This window comes from Orcinus orca, chromosome 19, assembly GCF_937001465.1.
Source record: "Orcinus orca chromosome 19, mOrcOrc1.1, whole genome shotgun sequence".
Classification (NCBI taxonomy): Eukaryota; Metazoa; Chordata; class Mammalia; order Artiodactyla; family Delphinidae; genus Orcinus; species Orcinus orca.
In genome coordinates, this window is record NC_064577.1 from 47,668,121 (window position 1) to 47,687,872 (window position 19,752).

General features: G+C 40.2%; 1 protein-coding gene across 3 annotated transcripts in view; it reads right to left on the reverse strand.

Moving 5' to 3' along the window:
• TADA2A (transcriptional adaptor 2A) overlaps positions 1-19,752 on the reverse strand; it is a 46,922-nt gene that overhangs the window by 5,775 nt on the left and 21,395 nt on the right. For 2 of the 3 annotated variants that reach the window (XM_049702280.1, XM_049702281.1), the window contains 7 exons: positions 17,400-17,557; positions 16,115-16,203; positions 14,484-14,556; positions 8,270-8,333; positions 6,883-6,926; positions 3,545-3,655; positions 1,735-1,806 (listed from right to left, as the gene is read on the reverse strand). In XM_049702280.1, coding sequence (XP_049558237.1) covers positions 1,735-1,806; positions 3,545-3,655; positions 6,883-6,926; positions 8,270-8,333; positions 14,484-14,556; positions 16,115-16,203; positions 17,400-17,557 — 611 coding nt within the window. The remainder of the gene's footprint in view (positions 1-1,734; positions 1,807-3,544; positions 3,656-6,882; positions 6,927-8,269; positions 8,334-14,483; positions 14,557-16,114; positions 16,204-17,399; positions 17,558-19,752) is intronic. The other variant, XM_033431588.2, reaches the window with a different exon arrangement.

The following is a 19,752-nucleotide window of genomic DNA, read 5'->3' on the forward strand; positions in this document are numbered from 1 at the left end:
AAAACTGCTTCCACATTTTTCTAAGAGCAAAGTCATTTCCCCTAGTTTGAAATCCCTTTTTTGACAAGAAATAAAAATATTTTTATTCCTTTTCTACCTTTAAGACATTTTGGGGAAAAATCCCCAAAACAGAAAATTACAAGGAGTCCCTCATATTTCCATCCCCTAAAAGTAACTTTTAACACTGTCATATTTACTTCCTGTTCTGTATTTTTCTATCCATATATTTTTCCAAGTCACACAAGTGCTATACACATACACTCTTCCTTAAAAACCAGTTAGAATTACAAATAAAAATAAATCCTCATTGACCAGTACCATTCCTTTCCCCTCTTTCCCAGAGGCAACCAGTATCAGGTAACCCAAACCTGGTATCAGAGCCTTTATATGCATCTTGATAAACAGTTGCATAGTGTTTTCTACATGTTACAAATGTATATAGGATCCAAAATATCACACCAGTGGGTTTCAAACAGTGTTCCACAGAGGCCCAGGATACCATGAAAATATCTCAGGGATTACGGGGAAGAGCAAGGGCACCAGCACATACCAGTGGTCCTGTGCTCCACACATGACCTGAACCATCAGACTTCAACCAAAGTAGTCCTACTTTTATCTTATCTATGGATTAGTGCCCCACATAAAATTTCATTTTGTAAACTGTTTCCATTGTTAGAAATAAAGAGCCATTACAGTAGGCTGAACTTATACCCACAGGGCTACTTCTTGTGAGCAGTGGGTGATAGCTTTCAACCAACAGCAAGGAGGAGGAATGCCGAAGATCATTCCAACAATAACAACAAAATGACAGAAGCTGCCATTTACTGAGGATTTACTGTGTGCCAGGTACTGTGCTATGTTTTCATGCATTATCTCTAACTTAATCTTTTAAAAAAAAAAAAAAATTATTTAATTTATTTGTTTGGCTGTACCGGGTCTTAGTTGCGGCACGCGGGATCTTTAGTTGTGGCATGTGGGATCTAGTTCCCTGACCTGGGATCGAACCCGGGTGCCCTGCATTAGGAGCGCGGAGTCTTAACCGCTGGACCACCAGGGAAGTCCCTCTAATTTAATCTTCATACTAACTCTAAGAGACTTGGAAAATTGAAATGAACAGAATTATAGATCTGGTGAAAGAACAGCCAGAATTCAAACTCAAGCTGTCCAAGTCTAGACCTCAGCTCTTAACTACTAACACACACTACCTTCCCTTATGACCTGGCTCTCCATTAAATGAAAATAACAATAAGTTTGTTACAAGAATTAAATGACACGATCCAGGTGAAGTGCACAGAGTAGGGCCTGGTGCATGGTAAACTGTTACTGCTATGAATATAATTATCACTACCTCAAGTAACTGGGATGCAAGCGCCTAGAACCAGTTGAAGCTCCCTTAATAAGAATGATCAGACTATGCATCACTAAATTTAAAAAGGCTGAGGCTAAAAACTGGAATACAAAATCCTTTTTTTCAGAGGCCACAACGGAATCCTAAATCTAAAACAGCATCTCTCTTTTCTCTGTGTCATAACTTTTATTTCACCTCAGATAATCCATATAATGGTAGTTTATAAGGATTAAATAGGTGAAACTTTATGGGAAAGATTGAAAACTCATTCTGAAATGTGAAAGCTTGTTTAAAAAAAAAAACTCCATGGCACCTCAAACAGAGACACCCTCTATGTGCTTGGAAGACATGCCCTCTGATTTAGCGTGTAGCTTAAGCATACTTACTACAAAAATTGGTAATGCCTGCTGTCCTGTATTCCTGGAGCCTCTTGATTTCCCTTCGGAGTTCGAATTCCACTGTTTATCCCCCCGAAAACAACAAAGGAGAAAAATTGGAAAAACAAAATCAACATTAATGAGCACTTTTACTGTTGAATATTTTCAGTAATTCTGCCTTCTATAAAAGACTGGGTAATTCCATTTGGGGAATCCTAATTGTTGCTAATATCTCATTAGAAATTTTACCCAAAAGCTGACAAAAATGTACTCCAGCTGTCTTTTGGCTTCTGTCTCCAGCTGCTTCCTAGAAAACTTATAGTGAACTGGTTGAATTCATTTAGCTACAGAAGTAATGAATATAATTTTTTAAACCACCAAGTTTCCCTGCTCTATTTATTCTCTGTTAAAAGCTCTAGTCACAAAACCAAATTCTTTTATGAAACCTGTCTCTGGTATTACTTGATGTGGCCCTTTTGCAAGGGAAGGACAAAAGCTCTGGGCTTCAAGTCCTGGATAGTTTCTTTACAGCTTTTCTCCTATAGGAACAAAAGAGCATTGTGTTTTCCATAAATCAAAGATTTCTGCCTCCTCTGAGCACATAGATCAGGTTGCACCGCTTGGGTTATTATGTGATAGAACATTCAAATTTGGGTGCTTTGAAACAGAGGATGAAGGAAGAACCTGGACAATCCATGGGGTGTTGTTCTTTGGAGTGACACATAAACCAGGGATGGCACAAACTGGGACAGGAAGTGAAGGATAAATCACCCAGGATAAATCACACAAAGAATGCCAACCAAACAGGGTGTCTGGTGAGGACAACCAACCTGGCTCAGATACATGCCTACAGTGTCAGGCAAGAAATGTCTGCATGATGGGTACACGATAAGAGCCTTCATGAAGTACCTTTCCAGAACTAAACTTGGGGGTCAAACACCTGACTCTCATGAGTAAAGGTATAGACTTAGCCCCCCAGTCCAGATTGTTTTATAGTCTAGGCCTTACTGCCTTAACAACTTCAATTTTTTACAGTGAGAAATCAAATGGTAACTAGATAGAGCTCTCTCAGGGAAAAAGGCAAGAAAATGATGGAAGTACTATATACTATCTTGATGAGTCGTCCAACTCTGACCCCATTTAAAAAGCTAGTTTTAATACTAAAATAATTATGAACAAAATAATATGATTTGCTTCAAGGGCTTCCCTGGTGGCGCAGTGGTTGAGACTCTGCCTGCCGATGCAGGGGACACGGGTTTGTACCCTGGTCCAGGAAGATCCCACATGCCGCGGAGCGGCTGGGCCCGTGAGCCATGGCCGCTGAGCCTGCGCATCCGGAGCCTGTGCTCCTCAACGGGAGAGGCCGCAACAGTGAGAGGCCCACGTACCGCAAAAAAAAAAATAATAATAATAATATGATTTGCTTCAAAATAATCCAGTTGAGTATGGGAGGGGAGTGGGTGGTAAAGATGAAACTGGATTGGCCATGTGTTGATAACTGCTGAAGTTGGGTGATGGACACATGGGGTTCATTATACTATGATCTCTATTTTTGCATGTATTTGAAAACTCCCATAATAAAAAGGGGGAAAAACTACTAAACTATTGTTTATCTGAGGGGAAAACAAGCCATTAGGCTTTTTAAGCTCTTTTCTCCCACCCCCAAAGTCCCAAATTAATCTCATAGTAATAAAGTGGAAGAAATACAAAAAAATCCACTTATTTATTTACAGAACTTCACATAAAACACACCACTATCTCTACTATTTATATAAAAACACACACACAAATATTTGCTCAAGGTTAAAAAACCACCTACATGCATGGCTTTCAATGAACTTGTCATGTTCCACCGGCCCCACTATCCTTGCAAATCGCCTCATTGTTTCATAAAGGTCTTGGACTTCCTTGGGATACCGCCGTTCCATTACTACAGAGAAAGTAAAGAATATAAAGATCTCTAAGTTTTCTGCATTTTTTTTTACAAGAAATAAAATGGAAGAACATTATTCCTAACCTCATATGACTAACTTACCAATGACAGGAAGCAAACTGGAAAGCTAAGAATGCAGCACACTAATCATAATGATAAGAGAATCAGAGTGACTATGACACAGAGAGGTTGTTATCACTGGAGAGCATCTGCACTGCTGAGCACCCTGGAGACCTCCACACCTTGCTGCCTCTTAATCTATACAAGGGCAGGAAGTACTGGCAGTAACGGGAAAGATGATTAGGTCGTGTGTTCTCAGAAACAATGTGGGGCAAAATCTCTGGTATTAACTTCTGCAGAGGGCTTCCCTGGTGGTGCAGTGGTTAAGATCCACCTGCCAATGCAGGGGACACGGGTTCAAGCCCTGGTCCGGGAAGATCCCACATGCTGCGGAGCAACTAAGCCCGTGTGCCACAAGTACTGAGCCCGTGCTCTAGAGCCTGCGAGCCACAACTACTGAGCTCACACGCCACAACTACCGAAGCCCACGCGCCTAGAGCCCATGCTCTGCAACAAGAAAAGCCACCGCAATGAGAAGCCTGTGCACCGCAACTAACAGTAGCCCCCACTTGCCGCAACTAGAGAAAGCCCGCACGTGGCAACAATGACCCAATGCGGCCAAAAAATAATAAACAAATAAAATAAATTTAAAAAAATAAAAAATAACTTCTGCAGAACAAGGGAAGTGCAGACATACTAATTCATCTAGAAGAGGTAGATTAGCCTGGAAAAAGTGTGATCTCTTGCATGCTCCACCAAAAATAAAAATCTCTGTAACTACATATCCTCAAATGAGGCATTTATTTCTTCACTTTCTACATGGGTCATTTTGCCTTTCTCTAAACTTAATTAGGTACCACAACTTACTGTACTACTAATGAAGTTATATTTTGATAACTATGATGGAAGCGAAGGGTCAAATATGCCATTTGGGATACCCACATGGGTCAGCAACTTTGAGGATCACTACTGACCAAATTTCTAATAAAAAGAGCTATCAGCAAAAAAGATGGGTAGTAAAACCCACCAATAGTAACTGATAGGTTGGAGCGGCCAGGAACTCTCGAACTGCTACTCAGTCATTTCAATAAGAGTAACTAGGCTAGTTTGGTCCACTCTCAGCCTAAAGATACAGGCTATCACTTATGACAGTTACTTAAATCAAGTCCTCTTTTCAGATGAATCTCTTTCTTTGCAGGAGAAATTCTTGCCCACAAATTCTAGGAGCTGATTTGAAGGGCAGCCACAAATTGATTATTTTCACCACCAAACCCCTCGTCCCCCTCTATAGGGATAATACAGAAACATTTGGAGTAAAACTTTTTAATTTGATGAAAAAAACTCCTATACCTACATATTAAGGTCACATGTACATTCAGTATAATGGCAACTGAAGACCTCTCAAACCACAATGCACATACCACTTCTTTCTCGGAAGCAACAGAGCTTCCTTTCAGCTCTGTATGTAAGAAATACAGTTAAAAGAATAAAGAGGCTAAACTGACCTCTGTCCACCAGCTGAGAACAGAATTTATACAAGAGTCAAGGTCTACTATGTAATGGTTAAAATCAACTGACCTATCGTGGAAAGCCCAGGAATTCAGACAAAGGAACCCACTACTGTGGCTATCAGAACGTGACCAATTATTGTCTACAGAAAGGGCAAGGGAGATCTGACCTTGGGTTATTTTTGCAAACCCACAGCTCTCGATGAGGACGAGGTTAAATAGGCAATACTGCATACTGCTAGAAGGAATATAAATTGATAAAACCATCTTTTAGGAAACAATCTGGCAGCATGTGTTAAGCATTTTTAATAATCATATTCTTCGACCTATTTAATTCCACTTCTGGGAATCTATCTTAAAAAAACAATTCTAAATACAGACAAAGCTCTATTCACAAACAAGTTTACCTTAGCTTTATTTATAATGATTAGAAAAACACTGAAAATAAGCTAAAGATCTAATAATAAAAGACAGGTTAAGCACTTCATTATATATTTATGTATCTATACAACATATTATGTAACTATTAGAAGTGACATCATCAAAACACCATAATGTGTGTAATGGAAAGTGAAAAAGTAAAGGACACATAATGTAACCTACTTATGACCATGACTCTATTAAATGATACTTAACCCAAGACTGGCTGACCTGAACCCTCCTGGCACAGACTGTCAAACCCTATAAGATTCTATCAATTAGCATGTGAAGCACAATCATTAGGTACTTTTACAAAAAAAAGTCTTGTGACATATAACTATTATAAACATATACAAATATTGCAATTATTATGATATCATCATTCTCATGTTCTGAACAAACTCTACAGTGTAGAAGAAGAAAAAGTACAGAGACTCTTTCCGCCCAGCATGGGTTATCGCCAAATATTTAAAAGTAAGGTCAAAGTTAGCAATCATTTAAAAATCATAGGTTTATTTCATCATCATACAATGCTAATGTCTTTTCTGGTTTGTTTGCCCCGACCATGCAAAATAAAGCTATCATTTTCTGTTAATTTTTTTCCATAAAAACATTTTCACAACCTGACGGTCAAAGTTATTTTATGTTTAACATATAATTCCAAAACACAACCCTATCCAGTTCCAGAAAATGATCAATATTCATGCTTTAATTACTATGCTAATTAAAAAAAAAAGAATTCTCATGCTAGTGTTTTTGACCATATATTAATGGTTTGTAACTCTTACAATGCAACAGAATTGCCCTGAAGACTTTAAAAAAATACAGATGCTGTAGCTCTACCTCCAGAGATTCTGACTTAATTAGTCTGAGGTGACTGTCAGGCGTCAGAATTTTTTTTTTTTTGTGGTACGCGGGACTCCTACTGTTGTGGCCTCTCCCGCTGCGGAGCACAGGCTCCGGATGCGCAGGCTCAGTGGCCATGGCTCACGGGCCCAGCCGCTCCGCGGCATGTGGGATCTTCCCGGACTGGGGCACGAACCCGTGTCCCCTGCATCGGCAGGCGGACTCTCAACCACTGCGTCACCAGGGAAGCCCCAGGGATCAGAATTTTTTAAAGATTCCTAGGTGATGCTAATATGCAACTTTGATTAAGAACTACTGTCATAAATGATTTGTTTAAAACTATTCAATAATGTTGGGAGAAATTTTAAAGTAAGGAAAACTAATACTTACACTGAAACTTTCTAAGGTTGATTAATCCATGGTCTCTTATAATTCTAGAATGAAAAACATATATATGATAATCAGTTTCACATTTAACAATGTTTTCCACACACAGCTTTCATTAGACATCCTAAACACTGCAAGGGGGAATATTGAGGTCCAGAGAAGTCATTCCCCACAAAGTTCTGCAGGTCAGTAAGTCTCTAGCACAATTTTAGGCTCTCAAGCATCATATATTTTTCCTCTCCTTGGGCACTGCAGATTCTCAATAACTATCTGCTGGATGAATGAACAGATCAATAAGCACTCACAAATAGTGCAAAACACGTCTGTAACTTAGATGAAACAGAAGGGAATCTGTGTCCATATCATAAAAATCATCTATTCAGCTTAGGGAAATGATAATTGAGAACAGCCGTTTAAGGGAAATCTGTGATCACACACTCAACATTTACAACTGTACATTCACAGAATGCCTTGAAGCTATTTGAAATAAATCTTGTGCATGTTTAATGGAAGGTCATCATAAAACAGAAGATCTAATAGCGACCTCAACTACTGAGTTCTACAGCACTGTCTAGTTCTAATTCCATGTTTTAAGAGAAACAGAATTTAGGTAAACCATGCAGAGTTACGTGTCTGGAACCTCTGGTTTATACCGGAGGTATTCATGACTAGCAATGAAGCTTCTCACAAGAACAGCTGGGTAATCTTCTTCAGCGCTTCTTGGAAGCTAACTCCAGACACGCAGAGAGTAAGCTCTACTTCAGATCATGTCTTGGTCCCTCCAGAGTGCCTCCCAAGTCCCATTCCTTTTTCTTGTTGTGATGCCACTGTATCTCTAGTTATTAACACCATGGTAACATGCCTACACATACATACACATCCTCCGCATACCCTTCTCTGAACTGTTAAAGTCTCTGTAATCCAATAGGGGTTTGGGATCCATAATTTCTCAGCCTCAATGTATGTTTTTTGTTCTGTTGCAAAGAGAAGGAATAACCAAGAGTGACTGAAACTTGTTCATAATTTCTTTGAAATCCTTGTATATAAAAGACTTCTCATAAAAACTGAGCAGTTAGAATAGAGCATTATTAAGTGTAACAACTTAATAATATCTTGAATTTTTCTTGTTCCTTTTTTCCTTAAAACACCGCGTCCATATTATTCATTGGTCACCAAAACATCAAGAAAGGGTAAGGAAGGAGGAGGTTAAAAAGCAAGAAAAGGAGAGGTATTATTATCTCCTTTTAACAGATGGAAAAATTGAGATCCAAGGAGGTTAAGTGTATTCCTCAAGGTCCTAAGATGAGCCACAAGTGGAACTTGCTCTTATGGGCTATATGTGGTCAATAGTCCAAAGCCAAAAGAAGGCAGGATGGTTTTCTAGACTTACTTTTTTCGCCTTTGTCTCTCCTTTAACCTGGAATGATAGATATCTACTACAGCCATCTTCAGAGCTATAAACAAACAAACAAACAAACCCTTACATACAAATAAAGCCAAGACAAGAAGAAATCTTTTGCCCAAGCTGTCCTAAACTTTCAACCTCATACTGCTAACTATTCCACACGCACTGGTCTAGGAAATCTGTCTCTTGGAAACAAAAATACCCTAGGATAGTGAATTTCTGTATCAGTAAATTACAGTAAAGTTCTTTTTTCCTAAGTATATGTTTATATGGGATTACGCTATAGATAACAATTTCTGCTTTTTCCTGAACATCTCTTTTGACCATGCTTTGCTATGTATATTATTAGCTTTCATAAAACAGTTCAACAAGGAGTCTGAACTTTAGTAACACATGGACTAGAAATTACATCTGTCAGAGTTTCAGATTAGAAGAAAGAAATACCAAAATCTAGCATGCTGAGCTATGAGCAGATGTACTACATCTGTATATAACTTCAATCACTGGGAAATGACCAGGAATACTTTATCCAGGCCATTCTCCCTTGGGTCTGAGATAAAAATAACATAAATTCTAGCTGGATGACCTGAAGAGATGAATGACCGCAATACTTTTTAAACTTTAAGTATTAAAAAAAAAGTATTAACTATCATGGATCTTTTGTTCATTTCTAACAAGTTCAAAAATTTACACAACATTGCTTCATTTTTCCTCATAACTGCCCACAAACTAAAAATAATTCAATAATATCAGGTCCAAGATTTAAGGCAATGGTTTTCAAACATTTTTTCAGGTTGCAGAACTCTTTCTATAAATGAACTCTTTCTTGATTTACATGTGTTCCATACAGAAGCATAGGTACCACAGAATGCCCCATACCCTGCCAGTGTTTCCTAATAAATGCTGGGGAATGATAGGCTCTAGAACGCTGTGCTGGTGGAGATGCGCTTTACATAACTATGTGGTGGGAGAGGAAGGAGGCATGGGGAGAAGAGGAACTGTCTCTGACATGCAGTACAACCAAGTACGAGTTTTATAGTGGACTCTACCTTTACTTCTTATGAGAAAGAGAAATTAGGACGTCAACAGTTCAAGGCAGAAAGAGAAGCAAATAAAATAGCTAAGTAAATAGTTAACATCCACTGAGTATTTATCATGTTCCAGGATCTTTAGGTGCCTTATCTCGTTTATCTACTCAATAATAAGATGAGTTCAACATGAAAGAAACTACCTGAAGATCCAGTGGAAGTTAGTGCTAATTTTGACAAAAGATTTCGGTAATTTTTCTAAGACACTAACTTATCATGTTGTTTCTTGAGATTTGTGTGGGAATGACTTAATTAAACAGAAAAAAAACTGAAGAGACTGTGTTACAGAAAAACTCTATAAATAAATCCTGCTGATAAATGGTTCTGGTGCTTGATCATTTCAGTAGTTTAAACTTGTACAACTGGCCCTGGAGAACAAAGGGAAGGAAGGGAACACAGAGAAACAAATGGGAGAACTGGAATTCTCCCAGAGAAAAATTCATAGTTGAAGCTCTCCCTTGTCTTTATGAAGCACACTCCGATAGCAGCAACTGATTATAATATCTTAACTGCACGAATAACCCAGGGAGGACCACAGCACAGCAGGCAGAACAGAAATGAGAGGGAGACGCTGAAAGAATGAGAATCACAGGTTCATATTCTACTTAAAGTGAGTGGAGGGTCTAGTAAAGCAGGCAAAGACCGAGAGCTCCTTAGAAACAAACAAACCCAAAGCACCCATAACCTCTCCACCGATGCCAGGCCTCTGAAATCTCAGTTTCGGGGGATGACTAGTCTCCCTGTGACCACACTGGGGACTGATAACAAAGTTTCCAAACGGCTGGCCTTAAAATATTTCAAGAAGTGGGCAGAAGTCAGAGGCAGCTCCTTCCCACTGCAGTGTATTTCTAACACTGTTCAAAATAGCTGGCAACATGTTTCTGTTTTCCTGACAGAAGGCACCTACTGCTTGCTTGGCAAGAAAACCTACTCAGAGGCCTTAACTACAGGGAAGCCAATCAAAAGCCCTACTGCAAGCGCACAAGCACAAACCTGTGACTCAGGTATTCCCCAGAAGCAAAGCTTTTTAAAAGTCATTTCCCCCCAAAGATTTTGGCCGAGAGGTACGCAAGTAGTGCTATGAAGGAAAGCCAACCAAGTGACCTAATGGTTGAAGTCAGCAACTAGGAAGCCTTAGCCAAGTCACTTCACTCCTTTGTGCATTTCTCTGAAAGTAGAATGGGAAAATATCGATTTCCACTTCTCAGAAATGTGGTTAAGCTATAGAAGATAAAAAATGTGAAATCTAAAAAGAAAAAAAAAAGGTTCAAGGTTGTAGAGACATTAAGTATAGCACAGTATTAAAAGCATAGACTCAAGATGGCCCTGCCACTTGCAGGTTACCTCTTGACCTCAGGCAAGTTACTTGAGATTTCTACTCCTCAATTCTCCCAACTATAAAATGGGGGTAATAGTAATAACACCTAACCCAGAGAGTTTTGTGAGGATTAAATGAGTTCATGTGTGTCAAGGACTTAAATGGTACCTGGCAAACAGTAAGTGCTATACGTATTAGCTATTATTATTAACAGCATTCATGTCTAAAAAGTCCTAAACATGAAGCAGCCAAATCACCATCAAGGGAAGGGCACTGCCAATAGGTAGGTAATAGGCACAGTGACCAGGCTGGACCTCTGACCGACTAATTGTTAAAGGCTCTAAAGGCTGACAATACGGACCAAAGAAAGAAAATTTGGGGGGAAAAAGTGGGGGAGTATCCACATCTGGCCAAGAAATTTTGCTGAAATTGGCTTTCCAAATAGAAGGAGAGTAAACTGCTCTAATGTGCAACCCTGAGAAGTGCTGAAAACACAGGCCCAGTGCAGAGGAAGGAGCTCTTGATGCCTCTTGCTTGCCTGGGTTATGGGCCAGCGATGATTAGAAGATGCTGCACGCAGGGCTTAGCACCTGTGAAACTCTGAGAAAGAAGAGTCCACAAATTTAGGAGAGATTTCCCCAAATGAAAGCAGATGGAGAGCGATGTCCCCTAAGGAAAAGGAAACTATGCTGTGTGTCTGCACTGACATCACGCAACATGCCACAGGGAGCGCCGAGTTATGTCTTTTGCATCTCTCTCTCTGGACCAATAATTTCTGTTTATTTCAATAAAATACGAGGAGGTGTCATTTAGGGATCTCAGAACCTCCTTATTTTCTTCCTTAGACACTACTTCACATGCAATATCTTTTGGGGGCTCATTCTGAAAGACTTCTGGTATGGTGGAATGTAATTACATGTCCCTCCATTGTGTCCCAGGCCTCTATAATGGACCATTTAAACCCCCTTTATTAGACAAATTCCGTGAATCACAGCAAAAGTCTTGGGTGAGGAAAAGAGCTTCCTGGCATCACCCAATTTTCTAGATGTAGTCTTTCTAGGGGATGGGATACAAAGCCCAGCCAAACAGTTTACTTCCTTCTAGTAGTTGTGAGGAAACGTAAAAGGAATGTTATTAATGCTCAGTAATATTAGGAGTATAATGGTATAATGGAATGGCAATAACACCAATCTGAATTATGTACCACGTTTCATTGGAGACATTCACCCTGACTAATCAGCATCATCTGTTCTTTGCTGGCCAGGGACACAAAGAAACAGCATGCAAATTTCCAAGGACTTGCCCAAGATCACAGTGACGCAGAAGCAAGCCTGAGGTTGAATCACTGTCCTGATGTGCACAAAATATGTGCCCCTCTTTCTGTTCTAGGTGTGCATAGAAAGCTCCTTCTCATTCCCTCCTAGTTTCCTTGGGCTCCTAGTCCCCTTCACTGAGAGTTCCAGGAGAAACTGCTGGAACAATATGTGCCCAACTGGACAGTGGGTCATACTGCCAAAGGAGCTAATATGAGAACTTAGAACCATAAACAAAGCATCCCTTTGTGGCACCAGCAAGTCTTCCCTTTGATCTCCAGTCCTGCCAAACCTCTTTATGACGCTATCACCTTTTAAAAAGCACCCATCTAAACATCTTACAGTTCACTACTAGACAGGGAGGGAAAGGAGAGGCAGGGATTATTATTATATAAGCGCTGTTAAAACTACTTATGGGGCTTCCCTGGTGGCACAGTGGTTGAGAGTCTGCCTGCCAGTTCAGGGGATGCGGGTTTGAGCCCTGGTCTGGGAGAATCCCACATGCCGCAGAGCAACCAGGCCTGTGAGCCACAACTACTGAGCCTGCGCGTCTGGAGCCTGTGCTCCGCAATAAGAGAGGCCGCGATAGTGAGAGGCCCGCGCACCACGATGAAGAGTGGCCCCCGCTCGCCGCAGCTAGAGAAAGCCCTCGCACAGAAACGAAGACCCAACATAGCCAAAAATAATAAATAAATTAATTAATTAAAAAAACAAAAACTACTTATGTATAACAATCAATAACTGATTCTTAGTTCAAATGAATTAGAATCAAATAACTTAAAAGGCTGTAGAAACTGTAGAAAGAACACAAATAACTAAAGTATGTTATAGGTTTGAAATGCTAACTGAAATAAAACTTGCTAATCAATTGCTTCTTTTTGATTTTTTTCCCTTTTGCCCTCACTTAATTACAGAAGGGACCATAAGTGTACCAGCAGAAATTGCAAATCATGCTTCCACAAAGGATGAAGAGTGAAATTAAATACCAACCATTACTACAGTTTTCTTAATAATGTTGAGGCTTAAGAATGAAGACCTTGGATTAGGGCCTGGAGAAGTGATTCAGCAAGTCCCTTACATAGTTGAGCCATGACTGACATAAGAGATTTTGACTTTCAAAAGTTCAGTACTTTTGAATACTATCTAAAAGAATGATATTTATGAAACTGCTTTTTTGTATTCTGGATAAGAAAGATATAAGCCAGGAAGCAATACCATTTTAATTAAAGCTGGTGTGTATGATGAGGAATACTGAATGGCAACCTGCACACTGCCTTCAAGAGAATGACACACGAGGTGAGAATAGACAATAATGTGAATTATCAGGGTTGAAAAGCAGAGATTGACATGGAAGACTGAACAAACACAATGGCTCTAGTGAATGCTAAAGCAGTCTGCTTTAAAGCTTTCCTCTTTTAGTTCAATCTACGTCACTTTGACTTTCCTTAAAGTTGTGTGGGAGAAGAGAAATGAAATTTTGCAAAGAAAAAAACTGCTCAAGAAATATGTAGAGAAAAAACTCTAAAGGTAAAATTTTTATGAGGACTCTTTCTTGGTCCCAGATCTGATGTAACAAATATCTAGTCAGCTCTTCTGCGGAGAGAAGAATAAAACTCCCCTTCAAGTGACAGAGGACCAGTTAATGCAACATGAAAACTTGATTTAAAATGCAACAAGGATTCTAACTTGCCTTTCCTACCTGGGATATACATTTAAGAAAAGCAATGAAGATGTTGTTTAGGAAATACAGAATCCAAAGGAGCATTATTCACCTACTGCATCACCCTCAATTCTGGGCTGAAATGAAACAGAAGATTGGGGATTATTTTAAATATGTAGTTCACTGAAAATGGAAAGAAGGAAAAAAAGACATTCACTGAAAGTCTAACCATCCACTTTTGAAAGCCTTGTTGGCATTAGCCATTTATGTTATAACAAAAGAGTTGACATAAATCCTTAGAGGGTTAATCTTAGATGAGAATTCAGAAGTGCTAAAAATTCAACAGTTCTGAGAAACAAGAGATTTCCAATCTTGGTCTAAAAACTCTTGAACTTCCATTCTTTTCCCCTGCTATGGGAAATTTTGCATAACAAATTATAGTGAACATCTAGTATCAGCAGTTGTTATTGAAGTCCCAAGGTCTTCACCCTGATTCCCTTTCTTTTAAGGAGGCAGTGAGGGCCATTTAACCAATTACCTCAGTGTAGGCTTATCTCAGCCAAAAGAAAGCTTACACAGTCCAAGGGATGGGATATTCCCAACTACCCTTATGTGATCAACATTCTCACCACCATCACAAATGATCTTTCTCATTATGGTCAAATCCCAGCAACAGGGTAAGTTCAGCAACTTAACCACTGTAATTTGGGTCCCATAAGGGGCAGGAGACATGTTTTATTCATTCTTATATTTCTAGCACCCAATACAGTGTCATCACAGTTTGCAATCAATAAAAACACTGGCTGTAATAAAATGTTACCGTGTAAAATGTCCGAGTCATCTTCAACAAAATCAATGTCTCTCAAGTCCCACTCTGCATAATTGTCAAACTCCTGTTTGGGGAAAAAAAATTCCCATCTAAAATCCATCAGCTTTGAGTAATGCCTTTACAGGAGCCATGCTTTAGAAGCAAATACATAAACAAACACTTGCTAAAAAGTACTGAATGGAGTACAAGGCCAGGACAACTGCCATAAGTAAATAAGTCATGGGAGAAAACTGAGAGGCTTTCAGGCAGCAGTGACAGCAAAAAATGAGAAAGTTATGAGTCCAGGAATAAAGCCAAACATATTGTTCTAAAAACTAAAAGTAGTCTGTTCATGAAATCTAACTCAAGAAAACTTAACTCCTACTAGCCCTTCGAGTATTGGGTTGGCCAAAAAGTTCATTTGGGTTTTTCTGTAAGATGTTATGGAAAAACCCAAACGAACTTTTTGGCCTAACCAATATTTAGGTAAGAAAATTGCCTGCATTAATTCATCTACCTTTTTACCACCATCTAGGGCTCTATTTATCCCATAATATTGCTTACCTAGCTCAGTGGGTAGATTTGTTCATGTTCTATTCAATGACTACAATCTGTAGGGGTAGTGTCTCTGAGGTAGCTCTACAATTGCAGCTGCCATGAACAAAATGCTGACCTGGGTGTGGCTAGCAAAACTGTCTGTAGTTTGCTAAACTTTAATTACCTCCAAGAGTACTATAATTGCGGATTAGGTGATAAATCAAGAGACTTGTGACTACATTCACATGGCTTTTAACTCCAGGGCTGAATGAAGAACATGTAGTTTTTATACACATTCATCATTCTTTATAAACTTGTGAATATAGTATAGAGGTCAGCAAACTACAGCCTATAGACCAAATTCAGCCCACTGCCTATTTCTGTAAATAGTTTTACTGGAGCACAGGCCTGCTCATTTGTTTACTATTATCTATGCTGCTTTTGCATAATAATGGCAAAGTGTAGTTCCAACGGAGAATTTATGGTCTACAAAATCTGAAATATTTACTATCTGGACCTTAATAGAAAGTTTGCCAACCCCCGATATAGTACAACCTCGAAACCCCCTAGATGTGGAGTGAAACTTAAGAAATAGGTTTTTGGGGCTTCCCTGGTGGCGCAGTGATTAAGAATCTGTCTGCCAATGCAAGGGACACGGGTTCGAGCCCTGGTCTGGGAAGATCCCACAGGCTGCGGAGCAACTAAGCCCATGCACCACAACTACTGAGCCCCCGTGCCACAACTACTGGAGCCCAGGCACCTAGAGCCCGTGCTCTGCAACAGGAGAAGCCACTGCAATGAGAAGCCCGCGCACCGCAACCAAGAGTAGCCCCCCGCTCCCCCCAACTAGAGAAAGCCCGCGCGCAGCAACGAAGACCCAATGCAGCCAAAAATAAAAATAAATAAAATAAAATAATTTAAAGGAAGTTTTTGCTCTGAAGAGCTTTTACCTTTCTAAAAGAAATATTTACAAATGAGAAAAAGGCACTCAAATGGAGAAAATGCGGCTCCACAAGTTACAGTGCTATGAAAATCTCTTTTTAGTGGTATGGAACCTATAGGTAAGAGAGATAGCCTCATCCCAAACAAAAACAAGTTTCTCTTACCTCAATGAAATCTGCTCGAGCTGGCATGTATCCCGCCATGTCCCGAGAAAGCAAGGAGTCAAAGGTAGGTCGGGGAGGGTCATCTGTAGCTGAAAGAATTTAGTTTTTCTTAGTTACTTAATAAGATACTAGCATAAAAAAGTGACACAAAGCAAGTCCTAATTTAGACTCTGAAATATTTTTGTTTGGAGAAAGACGGCGTCTGAGAGGATAAATAAAATGCAAGAGATTTTTATAAAGAAAAAGTAAAGAAAGATAAAGTATTAATGGAAACAAATTGATTTCTTGAAAAGGAAACTAAGACTTAGGGAATCCTCTAAGTAAATACAGAAATTCCCTCTTATTTTTGCTTTCCTAATATGAAAGAAAATCAAGGATCTTTTCTTCAGTATTACAGAACTTAAGTATTTACCCTGTCTGCTTCAGCTCCCTTACCCCTTAGGACCAATCTCAATTTACAAATCCCATCCAACTGACAGGGAAAAAACCCCACTGGATTTGGAGTAAGCCAGAATTGAGTGCAGGCTCTACTGTAACATCCACTAGTCCCATGACCTTGTACAAATTATTTAACCTTTCTGAATCTCAGTTTCCTTGTGTGCAAAACAAAAGCACTTGCTCTGCCTGTCTCACTGGGTTGCCATGAGGAAGAAATGGTCTAAGGCATTTGAGAACAAAGTGCTAACATCCAAAGGGCTATCCAAATAGGAGGTACCATCAGGTTTTGAGTTAGTCACCTATGAAACTGTTTCCAGAGAGTATGAGGAAAGAGGCGGGGAAAGAAAAACATTCATATTTCATTACTTGTGCTCTGGGAGTCATTCAGCAAAGATGTCCATTTATAATTCATCATGGGTTTGGTTACGTTTTGTTAGAAGACCCATGAGTCCCTAAGTCACATAAGATTTAAAAAAAAGAAAATGATGGGCTTCCCTGGTGGCGCAGTGGTTGAGAGTCCGCCTGCCAACGCAGGGGATATGGGTTCATGCCCCGGTCTGGGAGGATCCCACATGCCGCAGAGCGGCTGGGCCCGTGAGCCATGGCCGCTGAGCCTGCGCGTCTGGAGCCTGTGCTCCGCAACGGAAGAGGCCCGCATACCGCAAAAAAAATAAATTAATTAATTAAAAATAAAATAAAATTAAAAAAAAAGACAATGAAAAGTTTGCTATTATTACCACAACCAAGTGGACAAAAATAACAAATTGCTTCTTGGACTTAACACTGAGATGATTAATTATAATAAGCTAAATACTGAACTCTCTTACTGATACAGGGAGGTACTTACAGTGAAATGGAATGGCTGTGTCAGCAGTTTTTGCCTCCTCTGCTTGCTTCAGGTTCAGCAGGGTAGATGCAAATAGAGGGTTATTGATGAAATGCTTCATGTAGTGCTTCTCACACTCCTCCTTGGTCTTGGTGCACATTTGATTGGCTACATCCTGCCTAGAGTGTGGAAAAAGAGAGAAGGAAGTAGTGCTTTCATTTATACATAATGGTCAAAGCATGGTTTGTTCTTTCCATATTTTAAGTCCTACCTATATAATGTCTGGAACTTGACACCTCCAAACTGGTATCAGGGAGCTATCAGCAGAACATTGAGACAAATACAAACATAGTACTGGTGCAATCTGATGTTCCAAATCCTGCTATTCCGAGATATGGAAACAATATTTAAAAAGCCCTTTCCTGGACTTCCCTGGCGGTCCACTGGTTAAGACTCTGCCCTTCCAATGCAGGGGGTGCGGGTTCGATCCCTGATCGGGAAATGGAGATCCCACATGCCTTACGGCATGGCCAAAAAAAAAAAAAAGCCCTTTCTTTTCTACCAAAAGAAAGGAAGACCACTAGAAAATATGTAAGCTAGGCTCCACCGAAAGAATTGCTATAAATAATAATAAGCCACTTCAGAACATTTAAAATGTACATAAGAGTAGTTTTTTTTTTTTTTTTTTTGCGGTACGCGGGCCTCTCACTGTTGTGGCCTCTCCCGTTGCGGAGTACAGGCTCAGGACGCGCAGGCTCAGCAGCCATGGCTCACGGGCCCAGCCGCTCCACGGCACGTGGGATCCTCCCGGACCAGGGCACGAACCTGTGTCCCCTGCATCGGCAGGCGGACTCTCAACCACTGCGCCACCAGGGAAGCCCCAAGAGTAGTTTTATATTCACATGTTTTATAGTTTACAAAACACTTCACATGAACAGACATTTCTTTACTACAGCTCTCACGACAGACCAAGCTCTCAGCTAGAAATATTCACAACATAATTTAAATAAATCCTAGTATTAACTATGTAGTGTATTTACTATCTCAATTTCACAGATGAAAAAATGAGGCCCAAAGAGATTAAGAAACTTGCTTAAGAACACAAAGCACATAAGTGACAAAGCCACTTAATTTTTACTTAAGACCTCTGACTCCTGGCCCAGATGATGGAAAGGTAGAGGGGAAATCTCTCCAAGTCTGCTCTCAACTTCTCTCTTCCACAGTACTTCACTTGTCCTTTTCCTAAGCCATTACTATGCTCTGCTTTGTGTACTTCAATCATCTGTACATATATTTTGATTCCCCTACTAGACTATAAGCTTCTTGAGGTCAGGATACATGTCATAATTCTTGGCTCTAGCATCCTCACCACCAAGCTTAGTGTCTTACTTACTTAATAGTATCTTAGCGGATAGAGAAACAATGGTCTTTTTGTGGTCTTTGCTGAGAGGGAAGGGGGACAAAGAGGATTAGCCTATTTTACAGTTAGAATGGTAGGCAAAAAGTGAAAAACCAGGCCAAAGATAACTAGCAAGCGAATGATCACTTTTCCTATCTTCTTTGGTATTCCCATAGTAACCAGTATTTTATGATACTTAATAAATGTTGAATGAATGGATACGAGCAAAATGTGAACGGAACTCAACTCTCCTTCTTCAAGGCCCTGGACGTAAGGGAGGCAGCACAGTATTATTCTATTAACATCAGGATAGATTATCTACACTAGGAAGTCAGGACAAGGAAGAGCTAGTTAAGGGCCCTTCACTAATAAACTATGTAGTCGTAAGAAGTCATTTTAACTCCCTAAGCTTCAGATTCTTCATGAACAAAATATATTTAAAAATGCCTCCGGGGCTTCCCTGGTGTCTCAGTGGTTGAGAGTCCGCCTGCCGATGCAGGGGACGCGGGTTCGTGCCCCGGTCCGGGAAGGTCCCACATGACACGGAGCGGCTGGGCCCGTGAGCCACGGCCGCTGAGCCTGAGCATCGGAGCCTGTGCTCCACAACAGGAGAGGCCACAGCAGTGAGAGGCCTGCATACCGCAAAAAAAAAAAAAAGAAAAAAAAAAAGCCTCTGCTGGGACTTCCCTGGTGGTGCATTAGTTAAGAATCCACCTGCCAAGGCAGGCGACACATGTTCGATCCCTGGTCCGGGAAGATCCCACATGCTGTGGAGCAACTAAGCCCATGAGCCACAACTACTGAGCCTGTGCTCTAGAGCCCACGACCCACAACTACTGAAGCCCGCGTGCCTAGAACCCGTGCTCCTCAACAAGAGAAGCCACTGCCATGGGAAGCCTGCGCAACACAAGAAATACCCAACTCAGCCAAAATAACTAACTAAATAAATAAAATCATTAAAAAAAAAAAGCCTCT